The following is a 27,884-nucleotide window of genomic DNA, read 5'->3' on the forward strand; positions in this document are numbered from 1 at the left end:
TCAGCGCCGCCTCCTCCTCCTCCTCCTCCTCCTCCTCCGCCACCGCACGGCTGCCCGCCCCTTCCCCAGCGCCCGGCACACCTACCCCGGTACCCTGCACAGCCCTCGCCGCAGCCCCCCCAGCCCCGACACCCCCGTGCTGCACCGCTGCCTGCTCCCCGCCCCTGTCCCGGCACAGCCGCCCCGCACCCTGCGCTGCAGCCCTGTCCCGCACCCTGCACTCAGCCCTAGTAGCGCACCTGCCCTCCAACTCTGCACCAGCTCCACGCCAGCACACTTTCCACAGCCCTGCGCGCAGCACTTTTCTCTTGATATTCTTCCACAGTTGCACAATCCTGCACAGCACTCGGGGCTCTGAGCATGCAGCACGCTGCTCTGCAGAGGAATCCTGCTCCGGCCAGGCACAGCTGCGCACAGCCTTGCACAGCTCACTCTCGCTCGGCTCGGTATGCCTCACCACCTCTACGCTTACTGGATTTCATCCACACACCCTCAAACTGCTCTGCACTGTCTAACCTCACCTCCTAATCACCCCAGTTTGCAGGCATACACACTCTTCTGTGCCCAAACCTTACACGTGCACTACACCAGCTCAACACACTACCATTATCTACCCCGACACGTACACTGCATATATCCCATTCTCTTTATTGTCCGGAGTTACTCACTCTATACGCACACCATACTACACCCTCATTATATACACCAAATTTGCAAATCCATATACAACTCGCCCTTTTCTCAGGTCTAGACCGCCATGTGCACTATTGCTGGTATGTTTTATTCCCTGCATTCCTCCAAGCTTCTCAAACACCCTGTTGTCTTTGCACAACTGTGCATAACGCTAACTGCCAGCATATCTACACATCAGAGCTGTACACACACAACCAAACCCCCATTTCCGCAAAGCACTCTAAAAATCCCACAATTTCACGTTCCCACCCTGAGTATACCAAGCACCGAATACCTGCTATCATTAAGGCAACAGAAGAGCTGGCTGGGCTTCTTCCACAGCCCAACCTACCCCACAGAAAATAACCCCATAGCAGCAACACTGCACACTTAGCACTTAGGCATCAAGACCGCTAACGCTATTCTCCTGCATTTTCATCAGGCAACCAAACACCACATGCTATCACCCCTGGCACCTCACTCATGATCTTCCTTCATGCTGCTGCCAGCAGCAGCTGCATGATACTGTGCTGAAAGGAGCCAGGTTGCCGCTTTTGGAGATCCCAGTGTCATTCCACCATTGCTCTGGGATCAGACCAAGCTCCTTGTTTCCTTGCTGTCAGGCAGTTTGCTAGCTGGCCTCTGTGCTTTTGCAAATTTCTAGTGACAGGTACGCAGAGCAAGCTAAATCAAAACCATCTCAGAAGTGCTTTTCTCGTGGTACACTTGCACCTCAGGTACTGTGCTGGATTATTTAGTGTCATACACATCATACTTTGTTAGCACTTTCAGCCCGAGGCACTCTCTGCCCACAGGTGAGGCTGAGTGGGCATTATCAGCCACCAACCATCAAATACAAAGGAAGAGAGCAATTAAAGTCAACAGCTGGAAGCTGCTGCCGCCTCTACCCACCTCTGTTCTGGTAAGCCCAATTGCAGAGTGCCTCATGCCTCACTCCAGCACGGCTGCTGCATCTTGGATCACTGTGCAACACCTCAAGATATGCTTATGGAGTCTCTGCTTCAGCTTCTAAAATTGCAGCTACTGAAGATACATTGTGGCCCGTCTTATGCACTGTGGCCAGCCAGTGGTGGCCACACAGCAATGGGGACAACCTGCGATGCCCTGGAAAGATTCCTGTTCTTCTGTCACAGGAGTGTGATGTTACTGGGCTACGCTCATCCAGACAAGTCAGGGAAGGTCTTCTGCATCTCTTCTGTACTAATAGAGACTCAACCATTTGCTATATAATGACTCAGATTTCAAGGCTCTCCCAACATTCAGAGTATGTATCTTCATATAGGCATATAAAAAAAATCCACTGTGCCTGCCTTGGCTCTACCGAATTGCTTAGCATGAATTTCTAGTCTGCTGCTACTTTTTAAGTAACACCCAGAAGTGCAAGATTGCCAACTGTAACATGGCGTATCTGAGGCAGCTGCAGAATCCCAGCCCAGAGATCTGATTGCTCCTCCTGAGATTTAACAAACAAGGGATCCTTACTGGTGCACACGATCCCTTCCATCGACAATGTTACCCCATAAAAGTCCACCATAATCTTGGAAGTTCTTCCTTGGGTTCCTCTTTCCTTTACATAAGATTTCAAAAACATCATGCATCAGTTTCGTTTTTGCACAAGTGCTGTCAGCCCTAAAGTTTCCAAATTTAGGTTCACAGCCTTCACTGAAAGATATATCTGAAACCCTTCTTAACACAGCAAGTGCTTCAGAATCAGCTTTTGTCAGACACAAGGCCACCTTCTGGGCACCTTCATTTTTGCTGCAAATATGGGGCAAAGTGGTGTTCAAACCTTGAGCGGTGAGTTTCCATGTTTCTTTGTGTTTCAGCTCTGATGCAGCATTTGAAGTCTTTGTCCTGTTCCCCTGGGTCATCAGTTCTGTTTGTTTTCAGACCAGTTCAGGTCTCTTCTGTACTGAGGTGTGACTGGGGAGTCTCCCTACAGCGTTACAACTCCTCTTACCAACTCATTAAAGAAAATAGTAGATAAGCTCAGTCCTGTACATGAAATTTGTAGGAATGGATGTTACCTCTCACCAGCCCCTTCACAGCTATGTCTCTTTTTAGTCTGTTCCTTCAGCACCTCTCACTTTTATCATGTTTTCCACCTTCAGAGATTTATTGATAATATTTACTGTTGGTAGAATTTCAAATGCCTCACCAAAATCCTGCCAAGCAAAATGGCAGGCAGGATATGCAAAAAACAAATCAAACCGTTTTATCAAGAGACTATGATATTTCACCCCTGAGGAGACCCTCACCGTATGAGACGCCAACACAATCCTCTACCGTGTCTTAACTGATGGCTGCTTGATGTCAAACAAGGAAGACATTTTTGGAAGCAGCAGTTGGATCCCACAGCTGGATCCAAGGTGAATGTCCTAAAGATTAGGCCATGGGATCAGACACTGACTTGCATTGCAGCGTTCCCCCTGCTCCCCCAACACCACTCTGGACCTCCCTTGACATGGCGACCGAACGGCAAGGGGAAGACGGTGCCGCACCGTGCACACGGTACGCCTCCCGGCGACGGAGAGGGAGGCTTGAGCCGTTCGGGCCGAGGAAGACCCAGTTTCCGAAACCACCAACGCCCTTAAGGCACACGGCCATCCTCACCGCTTCTGCCTGCTCCTCCAGCTGCTGCGCTTCAAAGCAGACTACCGAGCCCTTTGGTAAGGCGGTGGCGGAGGGCATGGAGACCAAGGGAGATGCAGCCTGCAAGACGCACGCTGGGATCGGGGGCTTCCTGGCCCAGGTGCCAGGCGGCACCCCTGCCCCGGGCACCGAGGACCGGCAGTCCGCGCATGGGCCAGGCGCTCAGACTCCGCCGCCGCCTCTAATACCGAAGGCTTTGGGCCGCAAGGTCCCTCTGGACCTCGGGTAGATCGCAGTCCCCGCGAAGCCCGAGCCTGGGAGCGAGCAGGGTTTGCAATCGCCGCGGGAGGGAGACGGCCCGCACCCGCCTGCGGACCCGCCCCACGGAAAGCGCCCGCGCGGGAGCGGCGGGAGCGGCGGGAGCGGCGGGAGCGGCGGGAGCGGCGGGAGCGGCGGGAGCGGCGGGAGCGGCGGGAGCGGCGACCGCCGCCGCCGCCGGCCGGGGCGGCAGCGCCCCCTACTGGGCGCGCCCCGCCCCACCCCGCCGGGCCCCTCCCTGCCCGCAGCCCAGCGAGAAACAGCCCGAGAGCTGACGGGCGCGGGTGGCCTCCTTTGCCGGGGTGGAAAACAGAATTCTATTTGAAGATGGGGCTGCTCTTAGGTGGAGCGCAATATTACTTCCTCTGCCCGCGTAAAAATGCAAAAGGTCTCAGAGTAATCCATCCCTAATCGCTGTCAATAACTGCCTTCATACCAGACGGCGCTTGTGTGCGCAGCTGCTGAGGCCCGGCCCTGGTTTCTGGCACCTGCTTGCAAAACCAGGCAGGTTTGCTGACCCGACAGCAGGCAGCGAGCCCAGGCTTACTTCTCCCCAAGCAACTGCTCCCTGCATCAGCTCTGCAGTCGAGCCCCTGTGCATCTCACCCACCTCACGCCTTGCTTGAAGATGGATTCACAAGGCAGTGGTGGGATCTGTGCACTCACAAGCAGGGAGCTGAGAAACGAGGCCGTTAAAACATGAGCAGCTGCTATCCCTGAGCTGCCTGTGTGTTAGTGGGGGGCACGTCTACTCTCCCATGGATTTTGCCACTTGTTATTCACAGCTCCCATTCACCTAAGCATCACTGAGATTTACTATGTGGAAATTCACAGCGGAAGTCAGCTGCTGTCCCTCTTTATCTCCTTGCAATGCCAGTGAAAAACAAGGTTGTTCTGTGAGCATGTCACATATCTTACAGACCTCCTGAGGCTACGGGCAATTTGGGTGGGCAGATGGCTCTCCTGAAATATGCTAATAAGGACTGGGAGTGGGGAGGAATGATACAACATAGTAATTAACAAACGAGGGAGGATCAGTAGAGCCTAAAGAAACTTCCAAGCTACATAAATAATCTAAAGGGCATGGGCTTAATAGCTGAGAACATATGGGTGCTCATTGTGTATTGCTCCACCAGAACAGGAAGAAAAAGCTCTTTGTTCATAGACCTGCCTCTGTCCCAGCTCAGAGTGTCCAGAAATTAACTCTAGGATTGCAAAGCTCAGCACAGACTGTCCTTGCTCTGCCATCCAGGTGGTGACAATTCTGACACCAGCTGAATCTCTTACAGACCCCCAGTGGGGTTGCTATATGAACACTTTCTATATCTTTTTATACCTTTTGTGCAAGGGATCATCCAGATTGCAAGGGGCTGTGAGTCTCTCTCTCTCCCCATGAACTTCCTATCCCTTTTTTGAGGTGGTGTTCCTTGGATCCTCCATCCCATTTAGCAGGATGTTAGGACAACTTCCTCAGCCCTGAGGACCATGGGATCTGGGACTGCCTGACCTCAGCACTTCCACCTAAATCTGCAGATCCTCTCACTGCCTCCATGGATGTAGCAGTCCTACTCTGGCACTTTGCAAGAAGAGGAGAGGAGGAAGACAGAGAGAAGGCAGCCTGTTTTCAGGCTTCCCCTCCCCAGATCAGTGCTGGGAGGCTGCACAGGTAACACTGCTAAAGAGGAGGGGAGAGCAGAGGCATGGGACAGGTAAGCCATGGACAAGGCAGGCACAAGGAATATGGCCGCATTAGTGGCTACTCTTTTGGTATCATTTGGTGCTGCACGCATTTGAGAAATGCAAAACTAGAATAGCAGTGGGAGACTGAAGACTGGTGCAAAAGTCCTAAGCCCCAGCAGCAAAGGTAGAGTCTTGATAGAGGGTTGTGCAATATCAGCTCCAATCTGAAGACAGGCAGGTCCAAATTAATCCCTGAAATAATACGTTTAACTTCTACCACAGCTTAGTTTGGGCCGGGGCTGGAAGGAAGCTGCTCAATGGAATGGCTTGGTTTACTTTCCGTCCAATTTCTCTGGTGTGCATCAATTGCTTAGGTGTGCCCATGAATGTAGCATGGTCCTGAAAGCACAGCTTTGGGGTAAAATAAACAATCATCTTGCTGGCATGAGAAACACTGGTTTAGCTAATCCCACAATCAAAATCAGTTCTCTTTTAACAGAGCACTTTCAAAAGCAAGAAGTTAAACATGAGAGCAAGACAAGAGGCAAGCCAGACTCTAGAGAGACCTCTGTTTATCCACAGGAAGGGAACAATGGTACTTTGTGAGTTAATTTGGGATGCTCAGGGGTAAAATAGTTATGAAGTCATATCAAGAAGTGTATGTAGTCATACACTCTCTGAGACAGCCACGCTTTCTCAGTTGGGATCAAGTCATCAGCCTGAGACATTTCCTATTCTCTCCCAACCACAAGGATAACTTTTGCTTGACAAAGGAATCAGCTGTCCCCAGCACCAGACACTGTTAGATGGCTCTAACAGTGATGAATTCTTCTAAGCCTCCTTGTCGGGCCTTGTTTGCAGGTGGCCTTTGAGACAGAGGGTGTCAGAGCAAACCAGCACAGCAGGGGGCACTCAGCAAAAACGACTGGGAGGTTAATTTTAGTGAAGTCTTAAAAATGTTAGGAATTGCAAGCCTGATTCCTTGAAGTGTTGGGACTTAACAAGAACACCTTGAGTGGTGATCTCCCCACTCTGCTCTGTGCAGCCTTCTGGTGTTTTATTCAGTTATTTCAAACCCTCCTCTGGTGTTAAAGCCTTTGAAACAACTCCATTCATCTCCTTAACACTCTCAAGCAAGGTCTCCTCTCTGTTTTCAGCTTTCAGTTCCTCTGCCACCAATCTTGCCTTTTCCCTAGAATACACTTTAAAAGATTATTCTTAAAGCTTGCCATCACTTGACCCTGTCTGAGCAATATTACATTTCCAATTATTCTACCCTGTGTAACACACTGAACTTGCTTCCTGTTTCCTTTACCCAGAGCTCTTATGATTTTTTTTTAAAAAAAACCTCCCCTGCCTCCTTTCTGAATTATATTCCCCTCTCTCTCCATTTAGCCAAGATGAATGAATTTTTCATCTATTCAGTTCTTGTTCTATAATGAGATATTCTTGCTTGATTTTCTGATGTCAACCATCCAGCCCAAGACTGTGAAAAAGCATCCTCTTCTGACTGTCTGTATTGTGGTAACTCAATACAACCCCAAAATGTCAGAGAGCATCCTACACAACAGAGACTGGAGCCTAGAGGATTTACAGGAAAAACTGTGGACATTGCAGGTGGACACTGAGCTGTATTTGCGCAGCGTCACTTTTGGGTACTTCCGTGGTCATTCCTATGAATCACCTGCTGATTGTAATTTGGTTCCTCCCAGCACAAACCTCTCTGCCTAGCCTTGCCCAGAGGCAAGCTGAATGACTGAGAAATGACAGGGGTGAAAGAGGAAGGAAATGTGTTGCACGAGTAGTATGAATGGAAAGGGGCAAACACACCGTGATATGGGTGAATAGGCTGGGGATAGGGACATCTGAAATGGAGGGGGTGGGTGACAGGAGAGTAGTCCTCAGGATGGCTGTGGGAAGAGGGGAATTGGAGGAAGATGTACAGTTCCTGCAGGATGGGCTGAGCAGCAGTGCAGGCACCAGCCTGGCTCTTGAGACTCTTGGGGCTTGGTTCTGAGAGTCAGCAGCTGGAGTTACACCATTTGACACCTCCATAGCCTCCACAGGGCACTCAGGTGGATCTTGCCAAGCCCTGCTGCTGCCTTCCTGCCTCCCGACAGCCTCCCTCTGTCCCGCTCTGAGAGGCAAGTCATGCCCATCCTGCCAGCCAGATACCAGTAACTACTCACCAGACGGCTCCAGCTGAAAAATCCTATTCCTGGATCCACAGCTGTACCATGTGCCGCTGAACCACTGCGCCACTGCTCTGCTCCACCTCGGAGATGGACACACTTCACACAGTGACAGTAAAACTCTTTCAGATGAAAATAAGGTTTACAAGAGCAAGGAAGTTATTTTATCATTAACTTGAGGTGCCCGAACCCAAGATGAGGAGCACTTTTTAACCAGCAGCCAGATGACTCTACCGGCTCTGTTTCTTAAACCGCCTATCAGCTTTTCATCCCAGAGACTGTCAGTCAAACAGCAGGCCCTGGAAACTATCTTACCATCTCTTCAGCATGGTGTGTTTCTATAGAGGTCTTGCTGGTGGGTTTGCAAACTTCACGTAAGTAGCTTAATTTACTACAACCAGACTTGCTTCACTAAGGGAATATAGGACAGAGCCTTTTGTTTTGCACCGGAGGCACCTCTCTAGGGTTGCAGTATTAAGATTTCCTCCCCTTTCTTACCTAAAAGAAAATTAATCACTCCTTAAAAAGAAATATAAATTACTTTCTTTGAGCTGCCTTGTGTCTGTTACAGACACAACTTTCCAGATCTTATTTGCTCTTTGGCATTTATACTTTTGTTACAAGCTTTCTCACACCACACAGATAGCTGTTTTCCTTGACCTACTGGTGCTAGAAACCTATTCAAGAGAAACTGCTGAAGACTTCCTGTTCTGAGGCTTGGTCCTGGCATGAAAACATACATAGCACTGAAATCATGCTCATGAGATCTGCAATGAAGGCTTGTCCTGGTTTTGGCTGGGACAGAGTTAATTTTCTTCTTAGTAGCTAGCATAGGGTGTTTTGGATTTAGTGCGAGAATAATGTTGATAACACACTGATGCTTTAGTTGTTGCTAAGTAGCACCTATCCTACGTTAAGGCTTTTTCAGTTTCCCGTGCTCTGCTAGCAAGCAGGTGTACAAGAAGCTGGGAGGGAGCACAGCCAGCACAGCTGACCTGAACTAGCCAAAGGGATATTCCATACCATAGAACATCATGCTCAGTATATAAACTGGGGGGTGTGGGGTGTGGTGTGGTGTGGCTGGGAGGGGCAGATCACTGCTTGGGCATCTGTCAGTGGGTGGTGAGCAATTGCATTGTGCATCACTTGTCTTTTCTTCAGCTTCTTTTTTTTTAAAAATATTCCTTTTGATTACAATTATTATATTACTATTATTATTGTTATTATATTTTGTTTTACTTTAGTTATTAAATCATTCTTACCTCAAGCCACAAGTTTTACTTCTCCACACCCACCCACCCAAGTCTTCTCCCCACGTCACTGGGAGTGGGAAGGAATGAGCGAGCGGCTGCATGGTGCTTAGTTGCTGGCTGGGGTTAAACCATGACAAGGCTAAATGCAGCCATCCACCATTCCACACTTACACAAAATTATTTTTCTTCTTAGAGGAGAATCATAGTAACTAGCATCTTCTGCTCTGCACCTCTGCATAGAAACCGATGTGTGTGAGAACGCTGTCTTCAGACACGAAGCATTCATAGCAACACTCAGTGTCAATTCCAGAAGCTCCAGATTTTAAGGCCCACAGGAATCCTCTCTCCCCACTTCCTGCATGGCATAAGCCAGAAAATTCTCCCCATGATTCCTGCATCTGAGCCCAAAGCACCTGCACGGTCTATCTTCTCACTGCATCGAAGGACTCGCCCACTTATTCTCATGGTTACCTATCCCTTTATCATTATGAATCACTTTAACATCAAATTGTCATGGGATGCTACTCTGCGTTGGCCTGCTACACTGAAGAGCCATCAAGTTCTGTGTTTACTCCAGTGAAAGTAACTCTGAACATCATCTTGACACTGGAGAGCTCAATTTTTCTCTCACATGGGCCTCTTAATGCTTTTTCAAACAAAATGGATACTATAATGGTTTTGTTTTGTTCTGGTTTTTTTTATAGAAACACTTTATTGCTGCAGTCAATAACCCTGTGTATCACACACAAATAACCAATTACAGTTTAAGAAACTAAAAATAATTCTGCAAGTGGTAATACTGAGAAAACAAACACACATGAAAGGATACAAAACTATACATTTAAGTTACTAGAAATTTACTAACTAAAAAATTCTGCAGAAGTGTGAAGTGTCTTGTATAAACTATACAACACATGCCAGTGTAAAGTTGTTTAACGTTATACAATTACCTATCTACAAATGTTTTACCTAAATACAAGATCAGCTGCAATTTTTAAACAGTTATCTTCTATACAAAGACAAGTGCTTTCAGTACTTCATTGGAATATACAGACACTGCAATATCTCAAAACTAAAAAATAATCACAAAATAAAACATCCTGCTTAGAAGTTTTCTTTGCATATCTAATATAACGCTGTGAAAATCCAGCCAGCAATATCCTTGCTTTTGTATTTGCCCTGTTTCACCCACATTTGAGAGGAACCCAATGCAGAGTCACCGACCTCCCTTTCATTGCTGGCCACAATCTCCACAGCGGACTACCCCAGAAATCTGTATCTTAACACACTTCAGCTTTAGGAGAAATTTGGACCCAGGTCCAACTTTGTAATAGATACTTACCCAGACAAACACAGGGCAGAAGCAACCAGCTCCCAAGTGTGGCCATATCCATGCATCACTATAAAGGTTTCTGAAGAGTGGCACCCCAAGCAGACCCCTTCCTTGCAGCCACTAGTGGGACTGATGCTCTGATCAGTACAGGGGATTGGCAGAAGTGGGCTTGGACATGGAGTTACCACTGCTTCCCAGGACCTCCCACGTACAGCACAGAGGCCTAGCACTTCTCTAACCCCTTGCAGGCTCAGTGTAACCTTCATCGAATCCCTCCTGCTGAAGCAAAGCCCATCTCAATGATGTTCAACCACAGGAAGCTGTCGTCAGGTCTGGCCATCTCTTCAGAACACAGGGCAACATTTAAAATACCACCCCTGCTCCCATAATACAGGGTTACAGTTGAAGAAAGTCCTGAGAATTCACAGGAATTTAACATCTCATGATCTCTTAAATGAGATCAACCTTCTGCAGCACACACCTGTATTTCCAACATAATGCATGTTCATGACCTGGCAGATATACCAAATACAACATGGCGGGGAAATTTCCTTGGCACAGCTGGTGCTTTTTTGGACAGGATTTAAGTCAATAGAACGGGAGTCTGGTCAGATGTCTAGGGCATGGGACATAACAGCAAAGGCTCTGGCAATCTAGGGAAGGGATCGTATTAGATGGCATTAAGCCTATACTCCCTCATACTTAAATTCTGGTCTCAGAAAAGTCCCAAGTAACCTGAACTAACTTTGGCCAAGGAACAAGGACCAAAAAAAGTCAGACTTCTATTTCAGTCATTTCAAAAGCTGCCAGAAGGAAGTGTTGGAAAGCCTGGCCTGACAGGGGGTGGTCATTCCCCTTACTGACATATGGGTGGGAAGGACAGATCTCACCTGAGCTAGCATCAGTGCCTCCCAGCTGGAAGCTGAAAACAAGTCAACAGTATCTCCTTGAGGAGAAAGAAGGGAAAAGCACCGTTCAGCCTTCTCACACCATTTGATGGCACCATGCAGAAGCAAAGAACTGCAGCTCCAGAAGCCCACTGTTAACACCAAGCAAGAATCAGCATGAAAAGTATGACCAGCATAAATGAAAACCCCTGACAGATGGATCTCTTCTGCAGCCCTTTCTGGTATGAGCATTCCTAAGCAGTATAAAGAGTTTAAATATTAGGCCTTAATTTTCCTTCAGAAAAGACCTGCTGGGAGAGGGAATGGTTAGCAGCAACACTGGCTAAAACAGTTTCATCCACAAATATTTTTCCCTAGATGATTTTGCTGGAGATGACTTTTATTCCTAAATTAAGATACACAGGAGCACAGCAAAAGCCTTCAGCATCCTGAATACACTGAACACTAGCTGGCATGTGCCACATGGAGCTTCCAAAACACCAAATGAGATTTCACAATGTTTCACCAAGAATCACGTGTGACAGTGACTGAAGCAGGACCAGCACGCTGCAGTATGCCACATCGGCACTTGTCAGAACATCGGTCAGGCACCAGGGCCTCTCTGGTTTAAGCTGGAGAACAAGCAGGTTTCACACCTGAACTTGTCCATTTTCATTTCACCTGCTGGCCACAGATTGGATGAGAACGCTCACAGCATCAGTCGGCAGCTGATTCTGTGCACCTCGCAGCTGTAACATGAGCATCTCGCAGACATGTAAGCCTTGTGCACTTGGGCATTTCAGAAGAACATGATGAAGGTGTGCAAGACCTGATATTTAACCCACCTGAGTTTACCTAGTAAACCTTTTCACAGAACAAAATAGAAAACAAAACAAGACAGTGTATTATCTGGGTTCTTGTAATAGAAGAGGCTCACCCACAGCAGAGTTCAGGAAAGGGCCCGAGTAATTGCACTTTAAATTATGGCAGGCATAGGCAACAAACTCTACCTGTGTATGGTCATGAAGACCGCTGCCCCGATACTAGCAGGGTATGCAAGGTTTGTCTGCCTGTATCATGTAAGCATGGGACATCATGACACCTAGCACAGTACACAAACCCATGCCAGTGCAGCTTTGCTACGACTGCCTAGAGGTCTGGGTATTTTAAAACATCCCAGGAACAAGGTACCATGTTGTTGTTCATGATGATCACAGCCAGTAAGCTTCAAGCATGAAATGATGCAGAAGCACGCACGCACACACACGTTTTTCCTCCAACAGCTCTTAGAAACCACTGTCACGTGTTCTCTTACCATAGCCCCTTCTCTGCCTTCTTTTAAAATACTAATTTAGAAATAAATTAATACTACATTTTAAGGAAAAAAAATCACTGATCTCTTACTGTGATTCTTTGGGAAGTCTTAAAGCAACTGCTTTTATTATGAAAAGAACTTGCCCAATGAAAGTTGTACTTGAAAAAGACTAAGTAAAACCTGAACCAAAGCTGGGGATTTAGTTCAGTATCTCAACAAGAAAACTGAAGCTTTTACCTAACTGAGAAGTCCAGGCAACTTCCACTAAGACCAACCAGAAGATTATCATTGACTTTACAGAGATTTAGATAGAGCTCAGGTAGGGAAAGTCAGCTTTCAAATGCAGAGGCCTCGTGTGCTGACTTTTCATGGGGCTTCATTTCTGGTCCAGTCACACTGAAACTTTGGTTAAATGAGGGCTTGAAGCTGGACAGTGGTTCAGTGAAGCAGATTGGTCAAGCGAATTAACAGCACACACCCTAAGCTTTCAGCAACTCTGTCTAAAGCCCTGCAAACAGATTTTAAAGCTGTCCCTCTCTTTTCTTTAAGGCTGACTGATTAAAAAGCTAGTCCCAAATTCAAAAGCACAGACAAAACTATTCTCTGACCATGTAATGCATCACACCAGGACTAAAACCAGGCAGGTATTTTTACACTCATCCGCTTAATGCAATATTTATTTCCTAGACTTTGATCTCAGCATCTCCTCTGACAATGTCAAATTCTTAGGTAATTCACACATGACACAGCACTAAAGAAGGAAAACCAATTTCAGCTGTATTGACTAAGTATCTTTTTTTCCATAGCAGCTCACATTTTTACCAATATAGCAAGAAACCCTTTGCCAATGGTTTGGAATGAAAGTTACATCAGGTATATGTGTGCGGGTGTGTTGATGGTCTGACCTGTTGGAAAAAAACCCCAGCAAAACCAATCCCCCAAATAGAGCACTGAAACCATTACGCACTGAAAATGAACACTGTACACATCCACTGTTCCCCATACACAAATCACAAGTGCAATATCCTTTGAAAAAAATTGCTCCTCAAGGGAAACCCAAAGAGGCAGAGTTTTTTAGTGTTATGTTTAGTAAGATAACGTGGGCATGTGTTGGAAATCACAGGTTGGAATTTTTTTAAATTTTTTTTTTTTTATAAGGCAAGAGGTTTATGTTCCAGAAGAATAGAGGGGGTAAAGAATGAAGAAATGTTTTGAAAATGACACATTCTTTCAAGTTTCATTCTCATTTGACACACATATTACAAAATAAAGATTTTTAAAAGTGCTATATGCTTTGTAAGTCTCATCACAATATGTAAAGCAAAATTTTACACCTGCTGCCTAAGAAAAAATGTTAGTGGCAGTGTTAGCAGTAGATTAGACTCTTGCTCTCTCATTTCCCTCAACATCTGGGACAACCTCCTTCAGCATGCTAAAGAACAAACAAACCCCACTCTACACATATTCCAGAATCATTTAGAGCCATCCTCCAAAGTAACAGACTCCATGAAGCTGATGACAGTTCACTAGCGGCTTGCTTGATACCAAACCCAAGGCTCATTCTACCCAGTATCCTGTGGCTCTTTGATCAGCCAGTATGAGAGACTAAACATTGAGAGGTATGCAGCCATGATGACATTGACAGATATGCCAAGGGATTTTAAAAAAATTCCAACATAAAACAAATGTAAAAAAATTCATCCGCCAGCCCTCAGCTGTTAGCTGATTTTAAAAAGGTAGAGCAGTTTGCAGTAAACAATGATATTTTAAATCTTTGAGGACATACAGAAACAGCCCTCCCACTCAGCAATCAGACGTGAAGGATTTCTGCAGCACAGTCTTCTGGCTCTGCGTAATGTGAAGAGTTCGTGTCTGAATGGTGAATCCCAAGCATTTCTTTACTTTCAAAGTTTGGCTCCATTAGTGCAGGTTTTTCAAAAATATTCTTTTTGCTAGTTTCCGGACAGTTTTGTACATATATTACTCGGTTATAAGCTTTAAGTCTCTTCCACAGCTGTACGTACACTTTGCATTGTACATACATGAACAGAAGTCCTCCAGTGAAACCAATAGCCACAACCACCAGCTTAGTCCAAAATGGCCACTCTAGAATCCCTGGAAGAAAGGAAATAAAAACAAAGAAGAAAAAGGACCTGGTCAATATTGGCTTGACTACATTGGATCTCTCAAAAACATCCTGTAAGGAACCTGTCACAGAGTTTGAGCCATGGAAACTATTCTTATTTTGCCATTTTTCATTTGGCCTTTTTTTTTTTCTCCCTTCAAGTCAAACACATGCAGACTTCTACTTCACATATCACATTTATTCTCACCCACCAGAGCAAAACCAAAACAATTGATTCTGTGTCTGAGCCCTTGTGCAGCACAATTACAGAGTCAAGGCAACAGCCAGTAATATGTTTAGGTCCTTTTATACCTGTTTTTAAACAAAAATTGGATATGATTATGAAAGGGATTCTATGGCATCATTTCCTCTTCATAGCAGGAGATTCAACTCAGTGACCTAGGAAGTCTGTTCCACTCTGTGATCACACAGTACACAGAGCCGTAGTCTTTAAACTCAAAAGGGAATGATTGTTACCATCTAGCTTGACATGTTCGTTATGCAGACCAGAACAATTTTATCTGCATCAGACCCAGTAACTTGTAGTTGAACCAGAGCACCTCTTCTGATGCAAAACTGCCAGTGTTGGAGAGGCTGAAGCGTTCTGGCAAGCTCACCCTCTGTCATTAAAAATGACCACCATTACTTTTCCTGAATTTGTCTAGCTTGAAATTTTAGATACTGGATCTTGTTACATCTCCATCAACTACTTTGAAATGAGAGACTATTCATGTTATACAACTTCTGCTTACATAGGTTCTGTATTCATGCAGCCTCTCTCCTCTTTAAAGATAAGCAGCATCATAAGATGCATATGAAACCATGCTGAACCACCCACTATCAGGTTTCTCAGAGAATAAAATCACGGCCTTCCAAGACTTCAAAGTTTTTACTGAGATACAGGCCAGTGTTCTTTTGGAAATGCAAGGTAGCATGGGAGGAATGAAAATATTTTAGTCCCAAAATACAAAGGGCACTGCAGCGTGACTACTGATGAAATCCCACCCATGATTAATACCTGAACCTCTGATTCACAGGTGAGCTACCTGATGCCATCTGTAGGCAGTGATAGTATATGCTTGCCCCCGTGCAAACATGAATGTATACCCACACACACTCCCCAGATTTAGTATCCAAATGAAGGGAGCAAAAGAGGCACTATAACATGTACTAAATATTCACACTATTCCTCCTATTCATGTTCATCTAATATATTTATCGGCTAAAATAACCTGGAGACAATAAATTTTTGAAAGCATATGCCTTTCATTATCATATGGAAACCTTATGCTGAAAGGCCAACAATTTTCACTGTACATGGAAGAGGTGGGGTTGGATGGAACAGAAACTAAAAGATTGCGCTCAAAGCAGCTTCCTGACTGAAGTCATGAATGATCAAACTACAGCCCAAATGAGAAATGACAGCAAAACTCTTCAGTTTGAAGTGTGATTCTGCTCTGAAGAGACTGTAAGAGGTCTGTGGATGTTTACTGATGCTTAGCCACCTCCCCAGATGATGCTCTTCAATCAGCAGCAAAACATTTTCCACCTGCATGTCTAGTTGGCATGTAATGCTCTGTGAGCAAGGACAACTTGCCCTCTGATGGCTCCCAGCCTTGGTAGATACCCTGTCCCTTCTATCCCCACCTTCAGGGACAGCTCAGCTGCCTGAGAAACAGTTCTGTGATAGCTGCAAATTTGCAGCCCAGCATACCCAGGTAAAGAGATTTTAGTTTGCTAAGTTTACAGCTGGCATAGTAAAGAAAACCTACTATTCAAGAAGTTAAGACATCCCTGCAGTGGGGTGGCAGCCACTACATGAATTGCAGTGCACCTCATCTCAGTTGTGTGAACTGGAGTCCTAAGAATCAACCTGAATTTCTTCTGCTTCAAGCACAACCACTCATAAAAATTTCTCCAGTCTAACATGGCTCTCACAGGAAACTTGTGCTAATCCACCTCACAGATGACCGAACAGAAAGTAAACTCTTGATTTATCTCGAAGATTCAAATTTAGGTTCCTCTTACTTCTCTTTCTAAAAACCGTTCTGGTTTTGCCCAGTTAAAAGGCAGCCACAGCAGCAAACAAATGCTTACGTCCTTATCTGCTCAGTAAGTGTTCCAATTCAAAACTGAATTAGCTAAGGCAGAGTAATTTTGTGTCTGGCTACAGTGGATTAGCTCTCATATCTGTGCGTTTCACAAGTGCAAACTAAACTGACTGAAATAGACTTACAAAGCACCCAAAGATGAATTTACACTGATTTAACCAAATCATTTTAGAACTGTGCTTTTAAAGCAACCCAACCTCAGGCTAACGCTGACTAGTCGTATAAACATTACCTGCACACTCATGCTTCGCATCCTCTCTGCATTCAGGATAAATAATTATTCCAAGACTAAGTGGGAAGATAAGCAAGTAACATACCAGTAGTCTGTCCCTGTTTAATCTCTTCAGCGGTCCTGTCTATCAGGACATAGAGAGACCACACAACGCAGGTGATGGCAATGATATGGAATGTTACAGAGCACACGATCTTCCTCCTCTCGCTGGCCGTCATCTGCAGCTTCTCCCACTGGCAAGAAACCCAGAAGCAGAGGAAGTAATTAGGTGTTTATCGTAGTTACTAGAGAGTATAAAAAGAGAACATTAATAAGAACAAAAACCAGGCAGGAGACCAGTTTCCTCCTAACATGGATTTTAAAAGTCAGATGGCATTATGGCTCTGACCACAGCACGTGTGTGATGGCTGGCAGCTTGCCCTGCTCTGATGGGAGCCATCCTGGCACCGGAGGGGACCCCCAGCGCTCGGCTCCCATCCGGAGCCTCGGCACGATGTCATCACACCCTGCTTACCCACACAGGGGCAGCTCCAGCACAGAGGGACCCTAACGCAAAGCCTTGTGCAGCACAAGCAAGGCAGCTCCTTCGTGTGTTCCCCACTCAACAGCGGGTACCCACAGTCACAGCTGAGCATTGTGAGTGGCAAAGGGCACCCTTGCTCAGGCAGGTGTTCAATAAAACACTGCCATAAAAGTGGTACATGATCTGATTGACCAGCGCGTGTAAGACATCTCACGCTGAGCTCTGTTAGAGTCCCTCGGTGCACAGTCAAAGCTGTTTAGCTCTCAACTCAAGGCTGTTTAGTTCTCACCTCCTGCCTCTGGGGGTTTCACTCAATCTTCACGTATATTTAACACTACTTACAGCAGCGACACCCATACTTTATTTTCAGTGTTTCAAATGCACTTAAATACACATGCCCTAAGAATATACAGTAGAACTGGGATGACAGTTTTTGTAAGTGAGAGGATGCAGCAAATTAAATCCCCAGACCTGCATCTATCAATAATGTTTATATAGCCCAAATAGAAACCAAAGTCATGTCGCTGTCATTTAAGAAAGATACAAAGAAACTAGAAAATTATTATAGATGCTTCTAATATGCAAGGAATTGTTCAAAACCAGCTTTTATTTTTTTTACCTGAGACACCCAGAAGCTTTTTTTTTTTTTTATAATTATTTTTTGGCAATTTCCCTTATGTATATGATGAAAGTTTTTGCATGTGGGATACATATCCCTCAGCAGGTCTGCTTGGAACAGAGAGTTGATGGGCTTGTCTCACACTTTCACAAAATATATGCTGGGGCACATGTGTTTCTAGAGAGGTGCATGTGATGTCTCCTAGAATAATTTGTAGAAAAAGAGGACTTTGAAAAGGAGGAATAATGTGGAAGAGAGCGAGGATGACCTGACTAGTATAATTGAGATCACCCATTATGTTGAATTATTCTTTCCACTGCTACAAATACAAGAATGATTGAAACATGAAACAGACTTTGTGATCATCTCTGTCTTGCCAACAGTTCTGTGGCAGTCTCTGTCTTGCCAACAGCTCTGTAGGCATCCAAATCTCATCATGGCACATGAATTGAAGACTTCCAGCAATGACATGCTAGACTCATGTCATGCTAGAAAGCTACATTCTCTCACTCTTCTTAGAAAAAGATGGGACAAAACATTCCCTTTGGATGTTGTATTTTAAACAGAAAATTGCTTTGGCATCTAAACAAAGGTGTTTACTTTTGATAAAAAGTATAAACTAATTAATTTATTCTGTCAAAAACTAAGCATGTGAAATGTATTTGTGAATGCTTTTACAGAGCCACAAGGACTTGTGTTATGACTAATTTATATTTCTGTTTTCTGCTCCACACCTTGAGCTCTTCTGCTGGACAACACCTCCTGTGAACTGCTGGCTCCACACCAAACCAACCTGCACCACCTCCTCTCTTCAAGAGATATGACTGCACAGCAAAAGAGAAGATATTCTGCAAACTATGCATTAGCCCAGAGAGGAAACTAGAATCTGTAGGTCCCTGCTGCATTATTCCAATGACACATCATGTGGCATTTTCCAGTTAAAATACTCAGCAGTTCTGGGTTTTTGAAGTGTTGTTAAAACAAAAAAAATCAGTAGAAAATTTAGATTTAATGTCTTCTTTTTCTCCATTGAAATCTTAAAATGGAGCATCCCTCTCTTGTCACACCTCATCTTCACTTGAACCGTGACACATTGTTGTTTCTCATCCTCTTGACTTAGTAACAGCAGTTGAACAGCCCAATGCTGCGATACAACCTTAAGATGCTGAGGAAGTTTAATTCCATTTCTACCCTACAGACAAGCGCAAGCCCTATTATTTGTCCCATCCTGTTCATAATTACAAGTTCCAGGCTGTTTTCTCCTGACTGACAGGATAACATAAAGGCTGAGTTGAAGATACAGAGGCAACTTATCTTCTGGCTGCAGGTGAACCTCTAAAAAGACTCTTTAGATATATCTGAGACATAAATTCCTTCTTCTCCTTCTGTTTATGGCTCTGTCCCTACCTTCTGGCATCTGGTCTCTTTCCCACAGGTGACCTGTTCAGATACAACTAATGATGCTGAGTGACTCATTTCTGAAGGTGCCAAACAGCTTTTTCTCACAGGGCACAAATAGTCAGAAAATGTTTCCCGCCCACCCCAGGCAAGGAAAGCACAGAAAACAGCAGCTATAGCAACTTTTTTTACTTGGGATTCTCTAGAGTAATTTTTTTAATGTCCTATGGCTGGGCTGTGCAAAGTATTGTCTGCGCAGATAACAGCCTATGATGGCCAATATTGCAGCTCACAGGTACTACACTCCATGCCAAGGGGCTACCAAGGAAAAACCTGTGGTTCTTAGAAGGCAATGATTCACCGCAGTCATAAGCAGACGTTGTCCTATCAACTGGTTGTGCTAAGCTATATACTTTGCAGACTGCACTTCTCTGTAAAAAAATAACAGGTATTTGAAATCTGCTCTATTTTCTGCTGGGAGTCACTTTTAGGAATTGGACAAGTTCTCATAACAGCTTTTGGATGGCTGCAGTCCAGACTTCCCACCCTACAAAATTTAGGCTCATCATAATTGAATTTAGTGTTTCTCATTTTATTTTAGTTCCAGATGGAGGTTATTGTTACTAACCTCTTCCACTTTGGTAGACATGGCAAGATTTGTCTGTGCTAAGAATACCAGTGACTTCCATCTCAAAATCCTGATTGTAAGGAACAATTGAAATTGAAAGCCCAGAGGATGTAGGAGAACAAAAAGGATACAAGCACAAAACTGGCCTTACAATACAAGTAGCATTTAATACCTATACTTATAAGTCACCAGATTTATGAAAGGTACTTTTCTAAAAAACAAAAATACAGGTTCTAGCAACCTGAAGTACTAAAACCTAGTCATTCAATGTCTAAGAAAAGGTAAAAATGAAAACACATTTATTGGTGAACCTTCTTCTACTTACACTGTGATATTTTCACTAAAATAGGTTTGCTTCTTTAAAAAGAAAAAAAGCTACAAATTTTAACCAAATTACACTTAGAAAGTGTGTTTTAAATTAAGTTTAACCTGAAATCCTCATATTTTCAAGAGAATTTAAAAGCCACTTAAGATCTTGGAGCAGCAAACTAAAGCAGGTAACAAAAATACAAAACTCCGTATTTAAAAAAAAATGGGTATAACTGCAGAGCAAATACCTTTGTGCATCAGCTCTAAAATGTAACTTTAAAGAAAAAAATCAGGTTGCTGCATGCAGATATGTATATATGTGTGTGTATGTACATTTACACACAGATTGCTGCCAGGCTACAATAGCTAACTCTCAGAGCTGGATTCCACTGATGTTGAATTTGCCAGGCTGAGTGTTAACTTAAATCCTTTTGCACCTATACAAAACTGACCAGACTTACTAAGGAGCCAGAGAAACATGATAAATACGTGGGGAGTGCTGCAGGCTCATGGGCAAGGACAGCCTCTTTTCAGAGTGGATCTGTATTTAACAAAGCATTTCCTTGGGGGAGCAGGTCTTGTGCCTACCTTTCGCAAAGGCTTCAGTTTTGTCTCCATGATGAACTCATACTTGCACAGTTCACAACATCGCGTATCTGAGCTCTTGATCCATTGCTGCAGGCAGGCTTGGTGCACAAAATGAAGACTTCCCGTGCAGTGACAGGGGGTAATCAAAGGGCTCTCATCATCTCCTTCACAGTGACATATCCTGAATCAGAAGCAAAGCTGCTCATTAGGAGAAGAGGAAGCAGAAAGGATGTGGAAGAGGCATGTAATATCTGTGATCACACACAGTTGTCCATTGAGGATCCAGAGACATACATATCAAAGGCATGTGTTCCATAAAGGAGCTAAAACTAAAGAACTCCATTGCTGCGCAAGCACACAGACAGGCACAAAATAATTGAGCACAGACACTGCTAACTAGACAGCTGCTTTCTAATAGATGAGGCGGACACACAGAGCCTGACAGAAATGCAATATCCAAAAGAAAAAACAGGGTAAGAAATGACAACGCTTCATCTAGAACAATAGCACTTAACTGAAAATAGCATTTAAACAGATCAGACAGCACTTCCCAAGACAAAATATGCACAGAGAGGTACAGCTACTCATGGATTAGGATCTGAAACAGAAGATAAAACAAAATTCCCAAACCAGTGGGGAAACAGCCCACCCCAGTATCATGAAGAGTTAATTTAGACAGCCTGGATATTGCACAAGAGAAGTGATTATTTCTAGTGCCAATTGCTAAGAGACAGATCCACACTGCAAAGCTGCAGCACGGAATCTCCCCAAAATACACATACTCTAAACAGACTAATGTTTTTGCTTTCCAGTTCTTACTTTGCAAGAGCTGCTAAGGAAGCATCAGCTCTGCAAAATTCCCCATTTCCCTCACAGCCTAACTGTGCAGACAGCAAGGACACCCGATACAGTGTCACTAGGAGGTGCTGGCATTTAATTTCCAGCTTCAATTTATACAGAACCCTTGGGTTGCATCAAACATCACTAAGTCCTTCTAACCATGTGGAAGAGGTCATGAATTGAAACGGGGTGGTAAGGAGCTCAGGGAATGAATGTAAGTTACTAAGCATATGTGAAGTACATCCTGGCATGCTGCCATCCCTGTCTATTACTGAAATCTCTTACTGATGTGTAGCATCTTGCCTCTTGCGACCTTGCTGATAGCTGGCAAGTGGAAATGAAGGTGTGGGTGGATTACAACAGCATCTTGTTGATGACAAGCCAGTACAGAACTAGATTTTGCTGGTAATGAGGGGGAAAACAAATAATATTGGCAAGTACTAACAAAGCCAGCTTCAGAAAGTGCTGTCAGGGAAGAGAAAGGTTAGGACAGTAAAATGCTAGGTAGAGGGTTGGGACGTTTGCTCCTGTACTTGCTGACTCCTGCTCCTCAGCCACATTTTGGAGCTGGGATAGGGCAGATCTGCAGACAAGTCAGCATGAAGACAGTCCAGAGCTAGCTGTTCCCACCGCCTGTGCACATGATTAATCCTCTGTAGTTGGAACAAGGACACCCATCCTTTTTGGATCTCACACTATGGACGTCACACAGGCCCACTGCTAACACTCAGCGCTCAGATCCCCCTGTCGACTAAGGCATCCAGAATGCCCTTTACAAATAAAAGAGTGTGGTGGGATACAAACTGTGAGGAAAAGATGGGAAAAAAAAATTTTTAAGCTATATTGACCTGATCTCAGAAGCAATTTTCAAACAGTGTTCTCCTCCTGATTCCCCACCCTCCGACCGAACCAGCAGTGACTGTCAGGACAACACATTGCTCATTAAAAGCTAAGACATGTTCAGCTTGGCCTTTAATATGCATAGCTGATTCTCTCCTGATATTCCCAGTCTGGGCACTGATAACAGAAAAATACCATCTCAGAACCCCAAACCTGAAACAAATTGCAAGAGAATTTATTTGACTCCAAAGGAAATTCTTTTGCTTAGTAGCCTTATTATGTGCATCAGAGGGGTGCAGGACAGCAGAGAGAAGGCTGCATGCTTCAAATTGCACATATTAAAGCAAGGTGACAGGGTGAAAGAAAAGACAGAAACAGCACAAAGGCAGGGGAAAGCAGAACGGTCACCACCGCACATGGGAGGGCTTGAAGGTAGGTGGTTCTCTGGTAAACCAACCTGCAGGTATCCCCCGATGTGGACACAGGGGAGAGAGGGGGGAATTTTTCTGAGAGGGGGGAAGGGCAGTCAAGGTCACTGTCCTTCTCAACTGAACAGAGTGGTGCCCGTTGCTCTTTGGTTTTCAATTTCACTGAGGTGCTGTCCTCAAAGACGTCATCGTCTCCCATATCATCAGAGCAGAAGTCTGTGCTTTCCACCAGCACACTGGAGGATTTCTCAGCTTGGAAGTGACTGGAATAGCTCTCCAGTTCGTGGAACTTATGCAGGCTGCTGGTGCTGGAGGTGTGGGAGAAGGAAAAAAGGTAACGCAACAGTTTTTTGCTCCTTGAGGTGTCATGGTCCACTTTGTCCTCCAGCAAGGGGATATGTACAGCGCTGTGGTTCTCTGCTCCTCCTGATGCACTCGAGTAGTTGGAAAGGGAAGGGATATAGGAGTGCTTAGAATTGCTAAAAGAAAGAGGCCTGAGATTCAGCGGTTTCCTCTCTTTAAGATGAAATTTGTTAATCCTGAAACACTGCTCTTGAGTTGGGGTCAATTTGCCTTCTGAGCGTGTTCGCTCCACATAGTCAAAGCACTCACTGGTGCTCTGTGCCTTCTGGTCCACGTCATTGAGGGACTTGGAGAATTTCAGAGTGCGGGTGGGCTTTACATTCTTAGCAGACCTGAGTGCCTGGCCCCGATCCTGCCCACGGGAGTTTCTCTTTGCTGCATGTAACGTGTCCTGACAGATTACTGTCACAGTGACCCCTTGTGTCAGAGGGCTCTGGCAGTGAGGATTTTTCAAGACAACAGCAGACTGCACTGGACTGTGATGACAACACTCAGAAAACACTGCACTGGAACTGCATGCAGAACAGTGGAATAAAAGCACAGAAAGTAAAAAACAATTACATAAGAGAACACATATAATTAAAAGTGAAGAAATGAGAATTATGGCTAGTGTGGGAATGGCAAACATAGCAGGCCCAAACAGTCAGTGGGATTCAATGAAGCAGTGTTAGACAGCAGTTGAGTCAAACAAATGGGATGCTTCATATGGGAACCCCACATCGCTTACTTCCCCGCACACGTGCTTTTTCAGTTGGTTTTTTTTTTCTTAATTTGAACCTCACACGAGCCTCACTGTAGCCATGCAAACAACACACTTTACCTGCAGATGTCCTGGTTGGATGGTGTAACAGAAGTCCGAGAGAAGCTATGAGGGGCAGAGATAGAGGTTGGACTTCCAGCCTGCAGTGAAATTAAAACAAACAAACAAAAAGAAGCAAGTCATAAGTTGCAAGAGTTTGGTATGCACAGCAATAACCTTCAGGATTAAACACAGCATATGGAGTCAGATATCACTCTACATCAGATATTCAAGGGCTAGTTGCATTAAAGTGGCTTAACTGTCAAATGCTAGAAAGGGAGGTCATACAGCCTCATCCTGGGAAAAGTTGTAATCAGAACAGAAACGTCTTCCCCCAAGGTCAAATGCAGCCATCTCTGGAGCGGAACGTGCCAGCTGTCAAAACACTGCTCAGAACAATAGCGCAGGAAATGAGCAATGCTACGGTAATTAGAATAATTAGATGTAGGTGTTTGTATAGACTGGTTGGAATTTAGCTACCACATAATAGCTAATCCTTCCACTTATAATGATGACAAGAGATTAGAGGCTTGGGGCTTTTTTTTTTCACAAGACAGAACTGTCAGTAATTCAGTAACTCAAACACTATTTGGGGACTTACTTTCCATATTAGCATATGCACATGAGCACCTGCCAAACCAGACCATTCCCTGAAGTACTCTTTGTACTTTGCAAGGCCTTTCATCCAGCTCTTACTCTGACAGGGTCTTCCACCTACTTGGAGAAGAGGTGTGGCAGCAGTCACGTTTGTAAGACCCAGCAAGAGCACAGTGAGAAATAGAGTAACTGAAGAATTCAGAATTCAGCTGAACTAATTCAAAAAAATAGAGCTAAGCTCTTGGCATATTTCACACTTAATAGACAAGCCTCTAAAATCAATATAGTAAGAACCATCATTGTCTCAGAGCTGGGACTTGATGGGCTATTATCATAGGCCTTTTCTGCCGCTATATTCTGGGGGTCACTAACAGAAACTTCTCGACTCTTCCTAGAGGTTTTGGCGAGGAGAAGACCTGTGTTGATAACCTCATAATAGAGAATCTTTAAACCTGGTTCTTCCATGTTCCAGAGCTGCTGGATAGGCTGTGCCGCTCACCCACTGCTGCAAAACACCGCCTGCATTTCAAAATTCAAACAAAGGTTTACAGCTCTTTTGATCTGCAAAGCAAAACCTGAAACCCAGGAAGGAACAATGCAATCAGCGCAAGTGTCAACACCACGCTGGGCTGCACAAAAACCAGCAGAGCCAGCACAGACCTGGGCCAGGCAAGCACACAAAGCCAGACTAGGAGAAACCGCAGGTCATGAAAGGTGTGTTGCCACAGAAGCACGCTGTGCCCAGCCCTGTACTTCAGCTTGAGACGCCAGAGCTAGCTCAGTCATCAGTGCTTTGACGATCTCTGCTCGTGGTGCAACACACACACACTGCATCTGTCTCAATTTATTAAAAGCCCCTATGGTATATTTCAACAAGGCCACTGCAGGCTTTTACATTCTCATAACAAAAGCAAGGTTCCTTGTCACACAAGATACTCTTCTTTCTTTGTGAGAGAAGATGGGTGTACTAGAATACACGTGTTACTTTATAAATACAAATACAACCATCATCTTCCATGTTACAGGACTCATCTGTTAAGGTTTTGTTTCTCTAGCCAACAGCACTACAGAGAGCAATGTATCTGGCCTCACATTGGGATGCCTCAGGTGCACCAAACCTGAAAAAACAGGTATCCATTTACAGCTGGGTCTGCAAGAGTCAAGGGCAAGACTCACACACCTCAATCCGTAGCAAGACACTGTAACTTATTTCCCATTCTACCCAGCTAGGTAAATGTATAGAATAAAACCCAAGAGAATAACCTTGGGCCAGAAAGCAAACTGAACTATGTTATGACTGTGACAAAACAAATTAAAGACTTAAATATAAATTATTGGCTTTATCCTGGAAACTATGGTTCTTTACATTTTACACCACTTGCACATGCTAATGATATAGGATGCTGATCATGCAGTAAGGTGAATTCAGCTATTACTTGGAAATTTGCTCTCTATTTAATGCTTAACCTCACCTAAAAGCAGGTACATCTCTGACTTCAAATCCTATCTTTTAAAGAGTTTGTGCGGTAATTACTTTTTTTTTTAAAGAAAGACTGGCAAATTAGTGAAAGACCTGACACACTATAATCTGCTGCTATAATTACACAAATGAAAATTAATAAGACTTAAATAATGAATTATTTTAAAAGACACATTTAGCAATCTTCTAAAAACAAAATATTGAATCAGTAAAACAGCATGTTGCATTCTGCCATGGAAACAGAGCCCTATATTGTTGGAACTGAAGTCACAAATCAATTAATAAATCTGTCTCAGGTTTTATGTTATGAGCAAATCACAGAAGGCAACCTGCTTATAATGAATCCAATCTCTCTACTCCTTCACTTTAGCAATGAAGCTTTCCAAAAAAAGAGACAGCAGTATATATGATGTGACAATCTAATAGCAGATGACTAGACTCAATGATCCAAAATTTCCCTTCTGAAACCATGCTACTCGTTTCTTGATCCAATTGCCTGGCACCAAGACAGTGTCAAAGTCTCACCACTTGGGATATCAAAAGGCTGTGACAAACAAGAAATTGTGGAATTTCATTTGCATTTGAAGTTTACTATTCTGTTTCTAGATGCCAGCACTGTTCAGGACACCTTGCGAAAAACCCTCATCTGAGGCACATTTCCTTTTCCTCCTATCTTCCTGCTTAAAAACAGGAGGTCTGTTGCTCCATCTTCATACGTAATGCAAATGCAACCAAAATATGAACAGAAGTTAACACGCTTGGAAAGGCACCACAATGTGGAACAACAAAACAGTGGAGAAGTTACGCCCCACCCTCAGTTTAAGCTAACGTAAGCTGTGGCTACCACCAAAAGCCATGGTTCAATGAGCCTCCAGTCTCTCAGTCTGCCCTCCCTTCCTCCCATGCTTTTTGCTCGTGAAAGTATTTACACAACTGCATTACAAATCAGATTAGGATAGCGAGGTGGGGTAAAACTAACCACTTCTTTTACTGAGCTTGTTTAATGCCAGTCACTTCCCTAGCTTCAGCTGCTGAAGGAACATCAGTTGGTTAGAGCAATAAGCCTCTAATGGCAAGGCACAATGCACTGACAAGAGAAGAGCATAGTAAAATGCAAGGTGCTGCCAAGAGCCCAAGAAGTAAGTTCTGCCAGTTCTAGAAGCAGAGGTGCATGCAGCTGATGCTGGCCAGTCCACACATCTTGGCTGGGTTTACCAACTCAGATACAGCAGCTATCAGGCAGAGAGGTGCCACAGAAAAGAAGAAACACTGGCAGCCTTGGGCCAGAACAGCGCAAGGAAGAGGCAATGTGATGGCTGAATGTAACAGAGAGGCGGATCCAGCTAGCTTGGAGCTCTGACGTTGCTCCCATCCAAGGCTCAGCCCTGAAGAGGCTGGGAAAATAAGCAATCAAAGCCTTCACCACACTGTAGCTTCTGGCACACACACCATCCTTAATGCCCCAGCAGCAGCCTCACAAGTAGCAGCACCTTTGGTTGAACCAGCCACTTATGATGGCAATAGCAGTAGTACGTTTTAAAGCACTCCTTGTCATAGGAGGTTTGTGCCATGCTCATTATGTGATGGGTAGCCTAAGCTTTGACAGCCTGAATTTGACCCTTCCAACCCTAGAATCACTTGCTGAATCTCTGTGGACTTTCATGCCTTTCGCATGGAGAAATATCACCTCCAATGACAAGCCTTGGAGCTATATGCTAAATGAGTTACCCTGTACAGCCCG

General features: G+C 44.5%; 1 protein-coding gene across 8 annotated transcripts in view; it reads right to left on the reverse strand.

Moving 5' to 3' along the window:
* Positions 1-13,015: 13,015 nt before the first annotated feature.
* The window catches only part of MARCHF8 (membrane associated ring-CH-type finger 8), a 97,919-nt gene continuing 83,050 nt past the window's right edge, over positions 13,016-27,884 (reverse strand). For 6 of the 8 annotated variants that reach the window (XM_069796527.1, XM_069796526.1, XM_069796523.1 and 3 more), the window contains 5 exons: positions 24,088-24,167; positions 22,934-23,779; positions 20,797-20,977; positions 16,817-16,964; positions 13,016-14,378 (listed from right to left, as the gene is read on the reverse strand). In XM_069796527.1, coding sequence (XP_069652628.1) covers positions 14,074-14,378; positions 16,817-16,964; positions 20,797-20,977; positions 22,934-23,779; positions 24,088-24,167 — 1,560 coding nt within the window. In that variant the 3' untranslated portion in view covers positions 13,016-14,073. The remainder of the gene's footprint in view (positions 14,379-16,816; positions 16,965-20,796; positions 20,978-22,933; positions 23,780-24,087; positions 24,168-27,884) is intronic. The other 2 variants (XM_069796529.1, XM_069796528.1) reach the window with 1 other exon arrangement.

The sequence above is a fragment of the Haliaeetus albicilla genome, chromosome 11 (genome assembly GCF_947461875.1).
Source record: "Haliaeetus albicilla chromosome 11, bHalAlb1.1, whole genome shotgun sequence".
In the NCBI taxonomy this organism is placed as follows: Eukaryota; Metazoa; Chordata; class Aves; order Accipitriformes; family Accipitridae; genus Haliaeetus; species Haliaeetus albicilla.